This window comes from Polyodon spathula, chromosome 25, assembly GCF_017654505.1.
Source record: "Polyodon spathula isolate WHYD16114869_AA chromosome 25, ASM1765450v1, whole genome shotgun sequence".
Taxonomy (NCBI): domain Eukaryota; kingdom Metazoa; phylum Chordata; class Actinopteri; order Acipenseriformes; family Polyodontidae; genus Polyodon; species Polyodon spathula.
The window spans coordinates 13376647-13397688 of NC_054558.1; the positions used below are offsets into that span (position 1 = coordinate 13376647).

A 21042-nucleotide genomic window follows, 5' to 3' on the forward strand; every position below is an offset into this window, starting at 1 on the left:
CAAAGTATTGACTTTGGGGGGGTGAATACTTATGCACGCTCAAGTTTTCTGTTTTTTTGTCTTATTTCTTGTTTGTTTCACAATAAAAAATATTTTGCATCTTCAAAGTGGTAGGCATGTTGTGTAAATCAAATGATACAAAACCCCCAAAAAATCAATTTTAATTCCAGGTTGTAAGGCAACAAAATATGAAAAATGCCAAGGGGGGTCAATACTTTCACAAGCCACTGTATGTCCTTGTAGTGCAGCAGAATTAATTGAAAGAAATACATTACAGAGATTCCCATGCAAGGTTACAGGTTTAACTTGCAAAACCTGTGTACACAACAGCCCCCGTTTTAATGATCTAAATGGTGGCTGTATTTAGATAAGCTGCTGTGTGATCCACTGAACAGTCCTGTGGCTGGTTTCACAGATCTCCACTTCGGCTACCTCACCACTCTGGGTCTGGAAAAGCATGGTATGTATTGCATTTATCCTTTATTTTTTGGATTGTAAAACTGTCTTCCTCAAATATGAACATTCGGCAACGATGAACGACTGCAAACATTAAAAGGCAATGGGAACAGTAAAAAATGATAGTAATAATAATAATTAGAAGCTACATGCTCTAAATAAAAGCAGACTAAAGATTATTACTTAATACATAATCAATCCCACAGGTGATAAGTGCAGAACTGGAAATTTTAAATGTGACTGGCTTTAATAAAAGATAAATTGTATTTTCTATCGCAGCAGATGCAGATTACTGTACCTCCTCTGCCTCCTCTACCTCCCCCTCCCGCTGTCCTGGCCCGGCTGCCACCTCCCTCTCCTCCTGATTCGTTGTCAGACACTCCGTCCTCCACCTTGTATTTCTTCTTCCACTCCTCGTAGCTGTGGGGTGAATGGTCAAGGAACTGCATACAACAAGACAGGCCAATTGCAGAAACGTTTTGTAGCTAAACTATCACTGGAACCACATGGAGCATTAACACAATACACTAACTCTCTACACAAGGACAGGCAGCTGTGGTCGTCGAGGACCAATTCAAACCTGTTTAAATAAATACCAGGAGGTCTTTACTCTGGATACTATAAACCTCTATAGACACTCCAAGCTTAAACACAAGTGCAGTACATGGATCTTCCAGGTGCACCCACCTAGCTATTGGTCCTTCCTTCCATGGATCCCCACCACAAGCAGACAAGGCAAAGGCGGCAGCAGTGACAATGGAAACTGCTCTACGATTTGAATAGCCAGAAGTTTTTTTCTTTTAGAGGGACAAGAATTAATTGACCAGTTTTTCTTTTTACCTTGTCTGAAAAATGCTTTGAGATGTAGATTTCTTGAGGCTTCACTGGAACACTGCTGTCTCTAACCATGCTGGATTCAGTAACCTGACGTATCTTTGCTCTTTAGACACGGGGCTAAGAGTCACAAGGACTTCATTACTGTACCTTTGCTGTATCCCTGCAATATAACGCTGGGGGATACAACTAAATAAAAGTGACCAAGTTTCTGTCCAGCAGCGCAGTGGCAGCACTGGCCAGCAGCAGCTCGAGAGGATACAAGTTTTTCTTGAAGGATTTGCTGACAAGCTGACCGCTCTCAATCCTCACGGTCTTTTTCTTGTCCCCCTTCCCCGTCTCCCTCACAAAGCGCTTCTTCTTGCGGTCCCTGGAGGAGGTTGAAGACAACACAGCCAGTAAACTCATATGCTTAGCACAGACGGACGCAACAAGTATGCAGCTGCAACACCGCTGCCTTTACACAGCCTAGTGGACAACTGTTGCTACTAAACATTGAACTAAACTTAGATTGTGTAATTCAAAATAGAGTTCAGTGTTTATTCAAGTCTTCATTCAGCATTCCACTTTTTATTTTATGCATTTCATCCAGAACAGTCAGAAGACATATAGAAGAACTTAACAGCAACGCTATCTCTCGTTTTTTTGTTTTTTTAAAATCAGTGTCTTCAGGTTGCTGATCTGAGTCACACAGCGGTTCTCACCATTTCATCATGTGCTTGTGCTGGTTCATCTTGTCCCCTTCGTCCCCCATGAGGTCCAGGACTGCCCCCGATGCCTGCTGCTCGAATGTGCTGCCTTCTCCTTGCATACTGAGCCTGGAGAGAAGAGAGAGGGAGGGAGGCAGGGTTACATTCCTAACCTCAACACTACACTGCTATTTGAGTACATTTAATTATGCATTCACAAACACACACTCCAGATCGTCTCTTGCTTTTAAATTTCTGGTTTCATTTTTCTTTGTCAAATCTAAACCTATCAAATTATGATTGTTAATTGCCTTTTCCCATTTACAGCTTGGAGAAAAAACCTGTGTTACTGTATACGTACTGGTTTGGGGTTCCAGGGCCACGTCAGGGTGTGAAAGCATGTTTCTATAGATATCACTTACCCTCTCTCAGAGTCGAAGTCCTTGGGTCGGTACGGGATGTAAAACTCTTCATCACGCCCTGCCTCCTTGGCTCGCTTGTTGGGAGCGTCCATTTCACTCTGTGGCGTCTTCCTCTTGCCACCAAGCACTTCTGAAAACACATTCTGCAAAAAAAAACAAAAAAAAACAACAACATTTAATAGTGAAGGCAATAGTCCTGTTTGCTGGACAGCAGCAGCAGCAGCAATCAACAGTGCTGGAGTTTAGAAGGTGTGGGTGAGGACAGCAGCAATGAAGAGGCTATTCTGTAGTGCAGATATAGTACACAGCACTGTCTTGTAATGAGAGGTCAATAGAGCTTAGGTTTGCCCAAGTTTCTAATGGCAAATTTAATGTTCCTGTATCGCTTTCTATATTAAGCTGTCTTGGAAGAAACAGGCTTTCCTTGATTACAGTAATGTTAGGGAAGAGTATACTTCTAAAACATTTTTTTTTTTTTTGTTTTTTTAAACTTATAAAACCCTGGCCCTGGTCATACAGCTGTACTCTTCAATGCTGCGGCTGACTGGTTTCTGAAGGGTACCTGGATGCTATCCTCGTCTGACTCTGCCCGCGGCAGGCTGGCAGCAGACCGGCCCAGCAAGCTCTCCGTTGCCTTGTCCTTGCGAGATTTCTGGAACTTGTCGACCAGTCGCATGTCTCGACTCCTCTTTGCTCGCATCACCTCACCCGCTGTGGTCTTATTGGTCGCATTGATCTCGAAAATTGTCTGGTCAACAAAGATGGAGAAACAGTTAGACAACACAACAATAAAAAGAAGGAAAACGCTGCTCGAAACAGAACAGTGGAAGATCCTTGCAATGTGATGGTTGGTGTGTATAATTTTAAAGGCATTCAATACTAAAGCAGTTTCAATTTTAAAAAGTTTAGCAAAATAGTGGTTATTCTGTGGCACACTCCTCGGTAATAACCTCTTTATTGACTGGGGAATCCAATTATTACCTTGAAATACAGTAATGCCATTTATTTACACATGACAACCTGTAGAACTTACTGCTCTGGATTTATATTGTTTGATGCTGTCAACCACCTTCAGTCTCTCCAACTCCACATTTTCTAGCACAGAACCTGAAAAAAAAAAAAAGACCTTAAGTGAACACAGCACACCCAGGCTGTTCAACAGTGTCCTCTAGTGGCAAAGTGCTCAACTGCTGTCTTCCAAAAGGAAAACAGCCACAACCTGTAGTACAATCAGTGAATGTTGGCAGGTACGAAAGTTTACTAATATTTTGCTTGCTTTTGATTTTTGCACATTAACTTTCCATGGATATACTGTTTCTGTTTGGCTGTTCGGGTTATATCATTTCATCGGACTGGAAAAGGAAAATTGTAATGTCGGACTTGGTCCGACATCGGACCGCAAAGGGTTAATGTTCAATTTCCCTTTCTTTAGCTGGTATGCACGCATCTACAAATAAGTTCTACTTGCATGGCTAGCTAATAACTGCCTTGTGTAATTTTAAGGTCATTGATAATATACTATATCAAAGTGCTATTTAAAATAAAACTTGAAACAAATGATTCTCCACTGTGATTTAGCAGTGCTTGTATTTCTTGTCAAACTGGTTGTGTTCTTGCAGAGCTCGGCTCGTGACTCTACTCTGCAAAGAACGCACTTCTCTGAGAAGAGTGGTTTCTAGAGAGGACAGTTTCTGGTACACCAGGTAAAAAGCATGTTTTTTAAAGATAAAGCTTGCAATAATAATAGTGGAGAGGCTGGATGCTCTGTCAATATCAACTTAAACAAGAAAGAAACTCAGAGGGCACACACTTGCCAGCTGCTCAATGTTAGTTTCATTTTGTTTACAAAATCCATAAACTGAAGTAGTTTACATATTTAAGAACTTTCACTGCATGAGGAGGGTTTAGTCACAGAGGTGGTTCGATAGGAACAGTGAGAGAGACTCACCGAGGAGGGGGTGGACTGCGAGGCTGGAGAAGTCTGTCTCCTTGACTCTCTTGACTGACTCGGGCGAGGGGTTGGGCCGGGACTTTAGGTACTGCATGTAGGCATTGTCAGAGATGCGGCGCATGTTCTGCAGGTCCAACGAGTTCTCGTGAGCCGTCACCAGCATAGCCTCCTCATCGTCCAGGATACTCTGCGGCACTCGCCCACACACGCCGTCCTCATCTACACACGGAGAGGGAGAAGCATGAGACATGTCAGTGGTGCCCCAATCACACAGCCCTCATCTACACACAGGGAGAGAGGGGGAGCATTAGACAGGGGCTCCACTGACACACAGCACGCTGTCATCTACACACAGGGAGAGAGAGGGAGCATGAGAAGGGCTCCACTGCCATACAGCATGCTCTCCTCATCTACACACAGGGAGAAAGGGGGAGCATGAGAAGGGCTCCACTGCCATACAGCATGCCCTCCTCATCTACACACAGGGAGAGAGGGGGAGCATGAGACAGGGGCTTCACTGAGACACAGCACGCTGTCCTCATCTACACACAGGGAGAGAGGGGGAGCAAGAGACAGGGGCTTCACTGCGACACAGCATGCTGTCCTCATCTACACACAGGGAGAGAGGGGGAGCATAAGTCGGGCTTCACCTACATACAGCATATTAGTGAAACAGCTGCCTAAACTGGTGCTAGGATTACAGTGCCCTTGCTGTTTCTCCTTTTAACTTGTACCTTAAATATCCAAGGCAATTTACAATTCTACAATTTACTGAGCGAGCACTGTAAATTGATTACTGTGATAACGACAATCTCTATTTTATATCAGTTTATATGTTTGATTGTTTCTGGAAATGGGGTCATACTTTGTAAGTGAAACTCAAGCTGCACACATGTATTGTTTGTATTTAACAACAAAAAATAACATCAACCCACAACACACAATGTGATTATCCAAACTAAAGTACATTCCGTGTAACCAGGATTGTGCGTGTTGCCAGAGGAGGTAGGATTTTTGATTATCTGCTACTCGTGTAAATGTCGATCTTGCTGTACAAGTCATACCTGGCTGGTTGTGCCTGGGCCCTGCAAGTTGCAGGGGGCGCCCTAGGAAGAGGTGCAGGTCAAACACGTAGGCCATCTCATCTGGGGCCACCAGGCTGTATGCTGTACCACTCCTCCCTGCTCTCGCCACTCGACCTACACACACACACACACACACACACACAGAGACACAAAGTAACTGGTTAGAAGAGAACAGTGTGCTTCAAAACAAAGCATCTTACCAGGTTTACCACAATGAGCCCTATTCACACTATTTGTTTAAGCAAAGAGTTTCATGAATACTAGGTTGTATTTTCATAAGACTCTGGAGAAACCTGTCCTTAGTACAGGGATTACATTTAAAACATTTGGTTTCACAGACCCTGATTAGCACTATTGTTGGATTGCCTTATCCCTAGTATCCTCATCACAGTGTATCCAGATCAAACAGCTCAGATTTGAACGAAAGACTATTGTGTTAACAGAAAACAAGACATTGAGTGAACATGCTCAGAATATACCAGAACACTTCAAAGAGAAATTCTCTTTCCTGCCTAAGGATTCCAACTAAAAGCTGAGAAATGTACTTCCAATTGATTAATGAAGTGTTAACAAGCACATCAAAACAATTCAGATTATATTTAAATATATTTCCGCAGGGCCACGGGACACAGCACTGGTAAAGCAATGCATTTCTTATAAAAAAACCACAGGGGGTAAGGATTCACAATGCAAAATACAAGTAACAGTTCTCTATGAACAGATCTGCATGCAAACAGGAAACTCTCCTCACCAACTCTGTGCAGGAACAGCTTGGCTTTGGAGGGGAAGTTGTAGTTGATGACGTTGTCGAGCATGGGGATGTCTATCCCGCGAGCCGCTACGTCTGTCACTATCATCACCATCACCTTCCTGTGCACAAACTTCCCAATGTTGATCTTCCTGGCCGTCTGGTCCAGGGCGCTGTAGATGTATGCACAGTCCATCCCCTCCGACACCAACAACTGCAACAAACCAGAGGTTCACTCCCCTCACCCAGCGCAACTGCATTCACACAAACCCAGAGACACACTCCCCTCACCCAGCGCAACTGCATTCACACAAACCCAGAGACACACTCCCCTCACCCAGCGCAACTGCATTCACACAAACCCAGAGACACACTCCCCTCACCCAGCGCAACTGCATTCACACAAACCCAGACTCACTCACCCACAAAACACTGTCCCCTCCCCCAGTAAGGTTAGGTACACTGTCAAATGACTTATTTAACCATATACTACACTATAGTGCACATGGTGCTCTGTATGATACAAGCTGATTTTCACCCACTCATTTTCACATGTGGGTAGCTGCCCTAGTCTCTGATGGTGTGGGTATCAGCGTGTATCGCGCAGCATCCTTACACAGTATTCTATATACAATCTCTTCTGGTTTGTTGCTTCCCTGATTCTTGGTAGGACATGGATGGATCAATCCACTGCAGCAATTAGCGGAATTTAAAGCAAGCATCATACAAATTATATAGTCTTATTGGTCGTTTTGCATATGGGACAGATTTTTCCCCTCAAACAGGATTGGCTTTGAAGACTCTCCCGTTTCCTCATTTTTAAAGAGGTTTGTGATATTGAGCCATGCCAGTCCCACCCTGCGGGTCAGCCTCACCTCTTTCAGGTACTCCACATGGTGCCTGGTGGCTACGAACACCACTGTCTGTTCCTGCGGCTTCATCACGTTCCTCAGCAAGTGCAACAGCAGAGCCGGCTTATCATCCACCCTCAGATGGAAAAACGCAAGCTGGAGAGAAAACACAGTGCATCCAGAAACAATAAGCACAGTGCATCAGCGAGAGAAACAAAACACACAGTGCACCCAGAAACAACACACAGTGCACCCAGAAACAAAAAGCACAGTGCACCCAGAAACAAAAAGCACAGTGCACCCAGAAACAATAAGCACAGTGCACCCAGAAACAATAAGCACAGTGCACCCAGAAACAATAAGCACAGTGCACCCAGAAACAATAACCACAGTGCACCCAAAAACAAAAAGCACAGTGCACCCAGAAACAATAAGCACAGTGCATCAGCGAGAGAAACAAAACACACAGTGCACCCAGAAACAATAAGCACAGTGCATCAGCGAGAGAAACAAAACACACAGTGCACCCAAAAACAAAAAGCACAGTGCACCCAGAAACAATAAGCACAGTGCATCAGCGAGAGAAACAAAACACACAGTGCACCCAAAAACAAAACACACAGTGCACCCAGAAACAATAAGCACAGTGCACCCAGAAACAAAACACACAGTGCACCCAAAAACAAAACACACAGTGCACCCAGAAACAATAAGCACAGTGCATCAGCGAGAGAAACAACACACAGTGCACTCAAAAACAAAACACAGTGCACCCAGAAACAATAAGCACAGTGCACCCAGAAACAATAAGCACAGTGCACCCAGAAACAATAAGCACAGTGCATTAGCGAGAGAAACAAAACACAGTGCACCCAGAAACAATAAGCACAGTGTATCAGCGAGAGAAACAAAACACACAGTGCACCTAGAAACAATAAGCACCGTGTACCCATAAACAAAAAACACACTGCATCCAGGGAGAGAACACACTCACTAAAGGCAAATTTAAAATACTCAAAAGAAACTTCTAAAATTCAATGACAAACATTTCTACTATATGTCCATTAAACAAAACAGACACCTTATCAGAAAATCACTGGATAAGGCGAGAGTTAGGATTGTTCTTAAACAATCTTACAAACAAATTGTAATAGTGTGCCACATAAGACATAAAATATGAAAAGTAAAAGGAAATTAAATCCATCACCATCAATTCCAGTATCATATCAGCTTTTGTTTTATCAGTGGTTGTATCAAATGTAATCAGTCTAAAATACAAAAGGTTTTTTAATTGTGTGCTATGAGCTGACACACCTACCTTCAGCTGGTCATTCAGTTTGGTGTCCACATCGAGTCGAACTAAAACTGGTTCTGTTAAACCTGGGAGAGGAGACCACAGAATAAATATAGTTCATAAAACTAGCGAAAAGTATAACAGTGAAGTTGCATGGACACCACACTTCATTCAAAATGATAAACGACACAGCACTGTGGATTATGACGCGGTCCCTGTTCCTGTGGCTGCGGGTCCTTACCTGCACGGGCAAACTCAACCAGCAGCTTGGGCAGAGTGGCAGAGAACAGCACGGTCTGACGGTTCTCTGGCAGTCGCTGGATAACCCCCTGCAGCTGCTCTGCAAAGCCCATCTCAAACAGCCTGCAGAGACACAGCACACACTTACAAACACATCTCAGTTCTGTTTCAATCTGCAGTAAGACAGACCGGTCATCAGGGAAACTGCAGGATCATGCTTTCCAACCTGCATCGAGACTCACTTCCTAACCATTCAAATAGTATGCCTTCTCTCAGTCCATAAACCACATTTTATAACAATACATTATGATTTTTTTTTAAATTGTATGTTTGTGTATTTTATCAATTATCTCCAAGTAATTTAATACAAGTTTTACAAAATTTAAAAATCAAGAAAATATTTGCAGTAACCTCTTAGTTCCAAAGCCACTGACCATTTTCCTTCAGCCTCTGGTCATATAGATCAATTTCATCTCCATAATTAAAAATAAATAAATAAATAAATAAATAAATATTTTTTTTTTTTTTTAAATTTAGTCGTCACCAATTTTTTACCCCGGTTTTTCTCCCCAATTTAGTGTGCCCAATTATTGTCTGTATCCTCGGCTCACCGCTTGCAACCCCCCTGCCGACTCGGGGAACGGAGGCTGGAGCACGCGTCCTCCGAAACGTGCTCCTGCCAATCCATCATTTTACACACTGCGGATCCACAGCGAGGCCACCAGACCTACAGTGCCGGAGGACAACACAGAACTGGAGGCTCCACTGCAGATTCCCCTGCTGACCTAAGCCCACATACTACACCTGTCAGCTTCATCAAACACCACCAACTCCAATCTTACCCGTCAGTTTTCATCAACCTCGCTACAAAAAAGATATTGCTGCTCTAGAAAGAGTGCAAAGCTTCGTCAAATTACCTTAAAACCATATGCAGACCTAAAAGAATTACCTGTTCAGCTTCATCAAACTACGTGGCATACTCCACACTGTGCAGCTTCAGGTTCATCTCAACGACCACGTGCATCAGACGACCCGGTGCATTGCCAATGATTCTAGACCAAAAAGGAAGGAGACCAGTCAGCAGGTGTTTAAAAACAACAAGACGCTACAAGACACGGTCTGCTTTCCTGGGCAGGTTTGATATCATGTGTGATTCTGTACAATTTGTTTCATGCTTTGTGGGAGTTTAGTGAGAAAGCTTGGATTACTTCTGATTTCAGACATCCCATTGATACAATCACCCAGCTACCACAACTTGCGAACGAGTGGCCTCTGAAAACCCCAGTAACAAAGGAAAGCAAAAGATGAGGAATCCAACACCAGCAGAAACACATGTAGGAAGGTGGGGTGACAGGTATAAAACAGCAGAACAATCTGACAGGCAGACAGATACAGAGACGCTGGTAAAACAGCAAGGAGAGCTATAAAAAAAGAAATACATAAAAAAACAAGTGAGTTACACAAAGAAATAAGATATTACACTCACATATCAGGATTCTCGTGCAAGGCAGCAAACTGGTCATCCATTCTGAGAACAGAAACAAATACAGATTACACTGTGCACAGAACAAGGTCAAAAAGCATCCCAGGAACGGGGTCACAGTTTACACTGCACAGAACAAGGTCAAACAGCATCCCAGGAACGGGGTCACAGGTTACACTGCACAGAACAAGGTCAAACAGCATCCCAGGAACGGAATGCACTCAGTGTTCTACTTTACTCTGTTTAATATTTCCATAAGGATCACGTGTGCTTTGTTCAACAAAATACTAAAAACAGTAATAGAAATCAAATACATGTAAAAACCTTAAGTGAATGTGTTGAGCCCTGGAAGGCTGAAGGATCCCATACAAATCAGAAACCTCTCCTACCTGTCTCCTCCGAGAATCAGTGCAGTCTTGAAGCCACAAAACTTGCCAAGCTGAAATAAAAATAAATGTATTAAACACAGTGTTACAAGCAATTGATGTGCCAATTATTAACAGACATTCCCCCAAGTAAACTCAGGAAATAACAAATTAGAGCCATATCATGAAAAAACTCCTGAAAAAAGTACAAATTTGACACAGATGGACAGCAATATTCTCACAATAACCCTGCACCCAGGCCAGGGTTTCACAACTACCCTTGTTTCGGTGCAGTACATTATTGAAATGACCAAATGTCGTGTTTCAATCAGACCCCTGGTAAATCTGTTCTGAAATGATCGCACTGTTTATCACAGAATGACTGAGTCACATCTGATTCAGTAGGTGTACTGACAGATGCTCATGAAGATAGAAGGGTGATGTGATGACCTATACTGGTTATCCAGGAATGTAAGGGCTTCAGGACCCTGGGGAACATGACAGTTGGAAGATAAATTTTGGCTTCATATTGAGGGCAGGTGGAAGGTTTGGCAGAGCTGGTAGATTCAAGTTTGGCTATTAGCTCTGCCTGTCCTCAACCAACTAACTCAGTAAGAGGAGGCGACAACCCATGGGGGGGGTACAAACAACTATGATGTGCTGTTTTGCATTGTGTTATCAATTCTGGAGGTCATTTAAAACGGTCTAAATATCTGATGGGGTAAAAGGTCTTAGCCTGCCTCCAGTTTGTATAGGACAGAGTTAAGGAGAACTAACCGCCTTAGAAATTTAGGTTATTTCTCCCAGAGGGAGACAGGTTTTTGTTTTGTTGCTTTAAGGGCCAGGCGCCCAACGTAAAGTTTGTTTTCTTTTTAATAAACTTGCACAGCCTGCCATTGAACTCTTGACGCAGTGCTTCCACAAACTACCCTGAAAACAGTGACATAGCTCACCTGACCTACAAGGCACAATATCAAAAACGTGGGGAAGAACTTGCTTAAAACTCATGGCTCCTGATCATTTCGTTCTGAACCCCAGGGCTGGGTGGAGGGAGGGCTGGTGTATGTTTCAATAGTTCTGAACCCCAGGACTGGGTGGCGGGCTGGTGTTTCAAGCACTGTGAAATAAAGTGTTTTGAGAGTTTGACAATGGTTGCTGTGGTGGTTACCTCCTTGGTGAACTTCATGGTCTGCAGTGCCAGCTCGCGGGTGGGTGACAGGATGAGAGCACGGGCACCTGTTTGGGCACTGGGAGCCTTCAGTCGCTCAAACATGGGGATGAGGAACGCAGCTGTCTTCCCACTTCCCGTGCGGGCCATCGCCACCACATCCTTACCATCTAGGATCAGCGGGATGGTCTGTGGGAGCCAGGATTGGGAAGAGTTTAGAAGCAGAATCAGATGTCATGCCGGGACAGATATTTCAATATTAGAACAAAAAATGCCTGTAATGTGCAAAATTATCATGTTTGTATTTGTTTATATAATACATTTTATAAATAATAGGTCATCTGATGGGGTAGCAGGTTTACTCTACTCCCAAGATATGGTTTACTGCTATACAGTACGAAGTAAAACAAACAAAAGAATATTTGTTTAAATTTTGAATGAATAGGCAAAAGATGAATCCCCCCCCAGCACCTATTACTAGAGGTGTAACTAAAGTCATGATGCATTACTTATGATGATGTGCAGGTAACCATGTGACTTGTACAGCAACAACTAACATGACATGGTGTTTACTGTCAATTCACGTGAAATAATCACACATGTAAACTGGCCTAATGACTGTGATGGTCTTCTTTGTAAGATGCACAGTAAAGTGATTGATGGACCGATTCATGAGATCAACGAGATGTAATTCAAGAACCATTTGGTAGACTAAATAGCTGTACGCTTTTGATACTGCCCAGTTATACACAGCCTTAATGATTTGTTTCCCCTTATACTTACCCTCCTCTGAATTGGTGTTGGGACTTTATATCCCTTCTTCATCACCCCTTTGTAAACAGGATAACCCAGCCCTGCAAAGAGAGAATAGAAAAGGGCAATCAACAACACAACAGACTTTCCAAAGAAGCATGTAGTCAGAGATCTGAACTCCAGTTTTTTTCATTGTTAAATTTCTCCTGGCTTGGAGTCAACCATTGCTTGACACCCTTGCCAATCTCAATATTCAACTAAATATGAACTGTTAGAAAGATGTCCTCTAATAACAGAAGCTCCAGCAGCCCCGGATTTGAGTACGGCATTATGAACTTGACATGTCAATACATCAGACAAAAAAAAAAAAAAACAGACTGGTGCTTCTTACTGCATCCTTTGTGATTGACAATTAATGAATGCGTTGGTTTAAACTTCACAGTTTATTTTACAATTTACACCTTGAAAATTCAAACTGTTTTGGCCTGCGATAGTCATTAAAGTCCTGGCCACCCCATCCAGTAAGAGTGTTGTTCTTACCCATGGACTGGAAGCCTCCGGATTTCTTCTTCTTCTTGTTCTGGGCCCGAACGAGCTCCCTGGTGTCCGGCTCCACATCAGAAATGCAGTCTGCTGTGGGGAAGCCTGGGACCGTCCTGCCAGCCTGCACCGAGAGCACAGAACTCTCCTTAGTGATCATTGCCAACTGTGGCCATGCAAAGCAAGTAGACGAGTTTTGAAACCAATCTTACAACAGGTCCATTCTCTTCTGAAAGGTGGACTAGAAGGGATGATCTGATCTGGATATCAATTGTGTAGACTGAACCTGACTCCTATTAACTTCAAAGGAACATAGAAGCTACAGTGCAGAGGTTAACTTTGTCTAGTAATACATGCAAATACCACAATATAGTATTCTAGTGTTTGACTAGAAGGTTTGGATTATATAGGTTACATTTGTTAAAAAATTATATGTTATGTTGTATCGGCTACTGTGACTACAGATGATATTATAATTATTATTAACTGGACATTTTTCAGACGGTTATCAGAAAAGTCACCATCACACAATGATAAACAACATCCCTGCTCAATAAACCAGATGAAAAGGCAATGAGACCGACAATTCTATCAGTGTTCAGTATTGTTGGTTGCAGTACGGTTTTTTTTTTTTTTTTTTTTTTTTTGGAGAGTACAGGTAGTACTACTCCAATACTCGACTGGTTAGTATGTCGTGAATCTCCCTGTGTTCATTATTATTATTCACATTCTTTCTGACATATGTTGGCTAAGTCTCCGAGGGCTGATTACTAGCTAAAAAACTGTACTGTCTGTAATTAACAAAACATAACTTCACTTTAACTACAAACATGATCAACTACAGTACAGTAAATGTTGTAATCTTAGATGATTCACCAGTCATTACCAATAAATATTATAGTCGTGTCAGTTTCTCGATCCCAGGGGTCTGTCAGGTTTTTTATCAGATCGCATGAAATATACCTTTCTGGAATCGTCTTCCTCGCTGACCTCGGCCGCCAACTCGAACTCCCCACCGTCCGAATCCACATCGGGATCCCGGTTCAGATGTCGTCTCTTTTTAGTAAACCTCTTCTTCCTTTGAGCCATTTTACTCCAATTTATTTTGAGCCGTGTAAGGGAGTGAGGCTGTCAACTCAACAGGAGCCGAAAAATAAAATATTCTGACAAAAACACGATATAAACTTCTACTGACTAGCTTCTCAGTTTACACGTACAGCACATGCAGGACGCAGCCATCTTAGAACACACGTGGACAAGGCACTTTTTTTCGCTTGTGCTATTGCTGGACGAATACATAACATGAAAGGGGGGATTATAATTTTTTGTTTAGTTTTGTTCTTATGACGGCTTTACAGTTGATATAAATAAAACACTTTTCTTATAAGTTTATTTTATTTAACTGTTTCACTGTTTCATTATATTTTTAAGATGAAAAACTGCCATATTTTCAACAGAAGTATCATTAAGTGGAGATTACGTAAGTGGCCACCCCTATTCCGAGGTACGAAGGTCTGGGCTCCAACCTCGAATCTACTAACAGCCAGGATAGGGGAGTTTTATGATTTTATTTGTATTTTCAACATAAAAATATATTATCCTGCAATAAATTAAAATAAAAACGTTATGTTTCATTAAAAATATGAATTCAGATTTATTTTAATAAATAGTATTTATTTGAGCAATTCCTTAAATCTCTCCACCCCTCCTCAGAAAGTGTAATCCTCCGGGTGTTTTTGCACAGCTGTTTTGTGGGCCTGGTTGCCGCGCGCAATATTGCTAAGTGACGGTTTTGACAAACATGAAGTCTGCAAATATAATGCCAAAATGAGGGTGTCGTCGCACAGACGCAATGGCTTGTAATTAAGGTTAGCATTGTAAGTAAACTACATTTGTTTCATTTTGCATTAGTACAAGTATTTAACATATGTGTTTGGTAAAGTACAATTAGGAAAATAATTAACTGTGGCACAGAGCACATAAAGAGACGTCTTTGTTTAGAATTGAAATAAAAAATGGGGTCCACACGAGAACAGAGACAGCGATAATAGTGTCTTTGCGTGGTACCAGTCCATAGACACGGTACCGTCAGCAATAGCGCTGGTCAGCTGAATGCTTTTTTCCATACAATTTGCAGACTTTTATGGAACTTACACCATCGTCAAATTTGCACGCCTCTTTGTTTAATAAAATAAAACTAATTTAGGCTGCAAAGGCTAATGTTTCAAAATCAGAAACAAACTGCTTCATTATAGTGGAGGAAACGCCTTAAAAACCTGCGCATCTGATAGTGCAGAGAAGCGAGGGTTTAAAAGCTTGCTTAAGCGCATATAAGCATCCTCCTGTGTTGTTTGTGTGCAATCAAAGCCCTTTGAAGATAATTAGTGTGGTTTGTTTTCCAGGCAGGATCCGCAGTCGCTGAGCCTGGGACGTTCCGTGAAAGCGGTGCTAGTCTCAGATGTCTGTCGAGTTGGCAGTGACCGGCGTGCAGGCCTTCCGTGCCCCGTCCAGGGCAGGAGGGGGCTGCAGAGGGGGTGTTCTAGGAGGAGTGCTAATCAGTGATGCCAGGAGAGATGGAGCGTCGAAGTCCCAGCTCTGGCATCCCGCCAGGCCAGAGGTTCCCAGGACGCCTCTTTCAAAGAGCTCCCCGCTCAGCAGCGCTAACCTCAAAAAGAAGAACAAATACAGGTGGGTCCCACCGTGCTTCTACATGCACACTGCAGGATTCTCACATTATGATTATTATTTTTTTTTATGGTTGTATTGAAGTAGACAGAATGATGAGTTGGAAAATACCTGAGGAATGTGTTTATGCCCTCATAGCTCTTTCATTGTTTTCATCATGCCTCTTAAGATCGTAGCCTGTAACAACCTTTCCTTGCTATGTTGCAAGAGAGGTTTGGGGCAGTTCTCGTGCAGTATATTTGACTGTCAAGGTGTCAGAACCTGTTAAGCAGAAACCTTCTCATAGAACCTGTTACCAAGCACAGACTGTGGAACTTCAGTTGTGTGGGAGGAGCATTGATTGATTGGCTGCAGCTGTTTGACAATGCCTAATACAGTAATGATGTGTTTTATACTGCTGTTACACTTGCTGCCAGGTAATCGCTAATACATGTAGACAGAACAATCGCTGCAGCTTCCAGGTACGCAGTCACTTATTGTGCTGCAGCTCACATCGGATTGCAGCTAAAACACTGGAAATTGAAAAACCGCATAGAAAGCCATTGGTTAGAAAACTGCAGAAGTGCATTTCAAATACGCGCATGCCGTATACCAAAATAAAGTTTAAAAAAGAAAAAAAAAAGTGCACCAGTGATACTGTTAGAATATATAACTAAATGGATTTTTAAATCTTGTTTTTTTTTTCTTTTTGAACAGACAAGAGCTAATAAAAGAATGGCATGGATCTTGCATGTTCCTGTGTGAAAGACACGCACATTATGTATTTGTTTTTCTAATGGTGTTTTTGTCTAAGCTGTTGGTGAAGATGCGTCTCTCGCTCCTTGGAGATATTTCAGTGCTCCTCTTCCTCATCCCTCACTTTGCTGCAAGCATGCACATGAAGGAATGCAGTCCACTTTGAAACCGCATCAGTCCTAGCTTGATTAGTAGCATAGTGAGAGGCTTCTTGGAAAGGAAAACACGTCTTGGATTCATTGTAGACTGAATTGCTTTATTTGACTTCTACTGAAATTGCAGGTGGAAATCATATAGAAATGCGGTTAGGTTGGGAGGCAGGGGGAGTGGGGGTGTGGTTTGTTCACCAATTCCTACACATTATTATTTAATTTATTTTTACCCTGATGTGTGTTTAGACCCTGTAGCAATCAGAAGTGGATGATGTGAATTAGCTGTGTTTGCCTTGTTGAGTTGGCTTGTCCTGGCGTATGTTATATTGACTGTATGTAACTCTAATCAGCTGTCTGACACAGTCAGATAAAATGCTGAAAGACGAATGGTTTGAAAGGAGACCTGTGGATGTCTGTTTTTCAGGTTGAAGAGCCACACTCCTACCTATTGCGATGAGTCCCTATTTGGCTCCCCTGAGGAGGGCCCTGCCTGGAAGTCCCCCTGGACAAAGAAGGATGATACTCGTAAATCCCGCCCTCTCCTCTGGACCCCGCCCACTGTACACACCTGCACCACACAGGCCCCTCCCACAAACACAGCCAAAGCGCCCCCCTTGAAAGAAGCCCCACTGGAAACTCAGTGTGGCAGCAGAGAGTTCCTCTATGAAAGTAAGAGGGATTTCTGGAACCCCCCAGAGAGTGAGGAAGACGAGGGAATGGGGCCCAACATGTCCTGGGTAGGTGAAAAAGGAGCTACAAGGAATTCTAGGGAAGTGGAACTGAGACAGAGACCTGCTTCAGCGTTCACAGACCTCGCAGGGAGGCAAGCTAATGGCAGGGTCCGGTCAGCCAGCCTGAGTAAGCCCGTCTGGAGACCCAAGACCACAGGCTCCATCAAGACTAAACCCCCCTGGAAGTACTAAACTGACCAGCTAACCAAGAAGAAGCATTGGTGCAGCAAGTATCAAGATGAAAGAGCTGTGCATCATGGTTTGTGATAGAGTGCTAAGTGGACATACAGGAAGGAATCTATCTCGCAGGGCTGTGTTGAACCTGAAGTCTTTTCCCGAATGGTAAAGGTGATTTGGACAAGTCGTTCTCCTTCCTAGGGATGGTAAAGGGACCTGTAGGTGGTGCATGTATATGTCCTACTGCATGATTTGGATGAAGGGTGAGGTGAGATTTACACATTGGTTAATGTTTGTATGACACCTTGAGATTAGTTTTGCACTAAATGTGTGTGTGTGTGTGTTTGTATAATGGAAAGGGACCACAAACAAACATGGACAGAAAATACATATTTTTAATTTTGGTTTTATTTTTTTTTTGCTGGATATCTTATAGCTATGTAGACGGGTACACGCACTTATATGAAGTGTCCAGAACACTCAATTTAGAAGTAATCTACTGAAACAGTTTTAAGTATTATTTACTGATTGCTACTACTGTCTTCTAGACCCCCTTGTAAATGAGATGCTAATCTAAATGGGTTCTCATCCTGGTTAAATAAGAAAGAATTGAATTAAAAAGCTCAATCATACTGTAGTTCTGGATCACATTGATAATTTGATGAAAGGATGGAGGGACAGCATACAGTTTTGCAGTATTACCACAGTATATCTGATTTGTTTGTGCAGATAATCAAATCCACAATCCTCTCCCTGTTTATAAAATGAATTTGAGTTTGATTAATAAAGTACTTATTTCATACAAGTGATGTTGGTATTTGTATAAATGTTTGTATAAATTAATTAAAAGATGTGATACCTTTTATTAGACTAAACTAAACAGTAATTTAATCATACACTTTCAATATGTCAAAGGTCTCTTCTTCAGGGAAAAGCTTTCCTACTTTCACATGAAGAGATCTTTGAGCAGCGCTCCAGATAAGGTTTTGGGTCTGGGAATAACTTGCCCTCTAATTTTAACACAGAGTAAAATGTATTTTCAGGGGGTAAAATGCAACATTACCTTGAAGTCATAAGTAATCTCAATAAATACTGTACAATATTTAATGGTAATGGGAGAGGCATTAAAAAGAGCCTTCCATTATAACTGCAATCTTACTTTGAACTACAGTACAGCCATGTGTGTGTTCTACAAGGTTCTTTATCGGCTCAGCATTTTTTTTTTCAAGGTATCACACTGAATCTATAAATTAATTACATTAATTATATTTTAACTTTAAATCCTTAAACTTGGTGAACACGTTCACTTCAATATCAAGCCGTACTAGTAAATACAATAAGGACATTCATTAATAAGTTATACAAAAGTTAGTTTAATATTATAGGAACCTTTCTTTAGAGGTTGCCTCTGGCGATGGTTCCAGTTGGATTTGTAGTAGGACAGGGGTGTTTACACCTCAAACTGTGTCAATTTTTCTTATTCTTGCTGCGATTGGCTGCAAAGACAACAGGGCTAGCCAGAGATTGGATAATGTTTGTTGAGTTGTTTTTTCTTGTGTACAGTATCCTAGTAACTGAAGATATGGTATTCTGGGAGCTGTAGTTGTTAGTGGAAGTTTTATTGCTATGCATATTTTTACGCAGTAAATTCAAATTGAGTGCATATTTCGACTTTTTTAATGCGTAAAAATGGCAGGTATGCCACTTATCTGGACCGCTGCCTTTGAGGTCTTGAAAGCTTGTGATTATTTATTTATATTGTTTAATTAGTCTTTTTGTCTAACATCTCTGGACTGATACGGCTACCATTAATATATAAAATATTTGAATGTGTTATTGTTTTTTATTTTTATGAAAATACCATTAAATAAAAATATTTCTTTCTCAAAAAGGTCCTTGTCTCTGAACACAATGAGTACTGTTATTCACTGAGAGGTAGTCCTTATTTAAAGAAGCCTACATACAGTCAGTTAGACTGTCACACTGCAGATAAAATAGGATGTAATATTGACAGCCCATTTGGAGATAATGATGCAAATGTTTTTTGGGGGTATAGACTTGTTTTACGCAATACCAATAATATTTCTGAAGCATCACAAGTGCCCCTGTTAAAAATCAGAGGTACTGTATCTAGGCCACAATTGTAACAATATTCACCTTCTGAGACACAGGCTTTGTGTGCGTCTCTGCAATGCAAACAGCTGAGTTCTTAGGGTGAACAATAAGGACACAAAGCATTTCTAGTTGAATGTAGTTTTCTTTTTATAGAATACATCCAATTGATATATTTCTCTCAATGGACTCAGAGGAAGAGTGCCACACGATGTGTATGTACATTAACAGAATCATTAGCACAGCGCGTTCGCTTCACAGTGTAGAGAAAGTACAGCTGCTTTTAACAAGCAGTAGTTTTTTTTTATTCTGGTTCAATTCATTCTCTTGATTGAATAATAAAACAAGATGCTTACTGATCCTTGAAATCGGTTCTTTATCAAACATGGCCAAATACACAGTCGGCTCTCATAAACTCCGGTATATGGGATTTTGCCCGGGGGTGGGCCATGTACCTTTTGCTTTCTAGCTCCGTCCAGGAACGTCTGTCAGCGATGATTCTTTTTTTGTTCGAAAGAAGAGGAGTCATGCTTCAATTCAAGTCCAAATTTGACACGATACTCAGCCAAATAAGGATTTTAGAGCCATGTGCACATCAAACTTCAAAGAGGGGCGTGTGCACAGAGACGCATTGCAGACATAGTCTGATGTTTTGGCTTATAACTCCGTCCATGAAAGTCTGTCATCAAACTTCAAAGAGGGGAGTGACCAGAAAAAACACAGCTGTGAGGACTGCAGACATTGTGACGTCTTGCCTTATGACTCCATGCACGTACATCTCATATTGATCAATTAGATCTTATTTGAGAGACGAGTTTTCAGGCTTCACAACAACCCTACCCCTGACATGTACACAGCAAAGTGAGGAGGTTACAAACGTGTAACACCACAGTGAAAGACTCCATATACCGGAGTTTATGATTCCCACGACCCTCTTCTTCTTCCACGCAAACCTAAGGAACAGCCAACTGTACCAACATTGAACCAAAAGCTTGAGGGGTCTTGCAGTCCCACTTTTATTTGAAGTCGTGCAGCGGTGGTTTGCTTAAAGGATTTTTTGTTTAAACCTTTTATTTTCTTCCTGTGTTTTGTTCCTTTTTTTGTTTGCTGCAGTTCCGCTCTGGGTCGCTATCCCACTTTCAACACCACCTGTGGCAGGATTGCATCACGGCCAAGGCTGTTAACCGGCAGCAAGGACTGTCACACACTTTTACTAACAACAACCAGGAACAAAAAAGGTTTACGCAAAACTTAATACTTTTTTTTTCTCATAAAGTGTATTACAGGAAGTGAGGGGTAGTGGAAACAAAGTACATATGAAAAGCACAGTGTTATGGGCAGAATAGTCTCCTGAGTGACAGTGAAACTACAGTCTGGAAAAGAAAAGGAGGCTAAAGATAGGTAAGAAAAGATTTTTAAAGACTTTTAAAAACTAAAAATGACCATGCATTTGCTCAGTCTACCAGTGGGTAATCTGCTGCCAGTTGTTTTTCTTGCCTTCTTCCCTTTCCCTTTGTTTCCCTTCTTCTTGCTCTTTATAATCTTGCGCACCTTGTACCCTTTCCAAAGAG

The 21042-nt window shown here is 41.9% G+C and overlaps 2 protein-coding genes across 3 annotated transcripts; one reads left to right on the forward strand and one right to left on the reverse strand.

Annotated features, from left to right (window-relative positions):
• Positions 1–671: 671 nt before the first annotated feature.
• On the reverse strand, positions 672–14140 carry LOC121300058 (ATP-dependent RNA helicase DDX54-like). Its single transcript, XM_041228423.1, has 20 exons — positions 13843–14140; positions 12880–13003; positions 12370–12440; positions 11587–11775; positions 10443–10492; positions 10057–10098; positions 9542–9622; positions 9375–9407; positions 8572–8693; positions 8355–8416; positions 7061–7192; positions 6189–6399; positions 5417–5551; positions 4350–4571; positions 3435–3508; positions 2964–3149; positions 2402–2544; positions 1995–2108; positions 1553–1660; positions 672–876 (listed from the first exon to the last, which is right to left on the reverse strand). Exons 1-20 carry the CDS (start codon positions 13966–13968, stop codon positions 687–689), a joined length of 2415 nt encoding a protein of 804 aa, XP_041084357.1. The 5' UTR covers positions 13969–14140; the 3' UTR covers positions 672–686.
• A 471-nt stretch (positions 14141–14611) lies between these two features.
• On the forward strand, positions 14612–18395 carry LOC121300057 (RBPJ-interacting and tubulin-associated protein 1-like). 2 transcript variants are annotated; one of them, XM_041228421.1, is made up of 3 exons: positions 14612–14756; positions 15282–15567; positions 16876–18395. In XM_041228421.1, exons 2-3 carry the CDS (start codon positions 15338–15340, stop codon positions 17372–17374), a joined length of 729 nt encoding a protein of 242 aa, XP_041084355.1. In that variant the 5' UTR covers positions 14612–14756; positions 15282–15337; the 3' UTR covers positions 17375–18395. The 2 variants fall into 2 exon arrangements, with proteins under 2 accessions (XP_041084355.1, XP_041084356.1); XM_041228422.1 differs by having other exon boundaries at positions 14612–14747.
• Positions 18396–21042: the final 2647 nt, after the last annotated feature.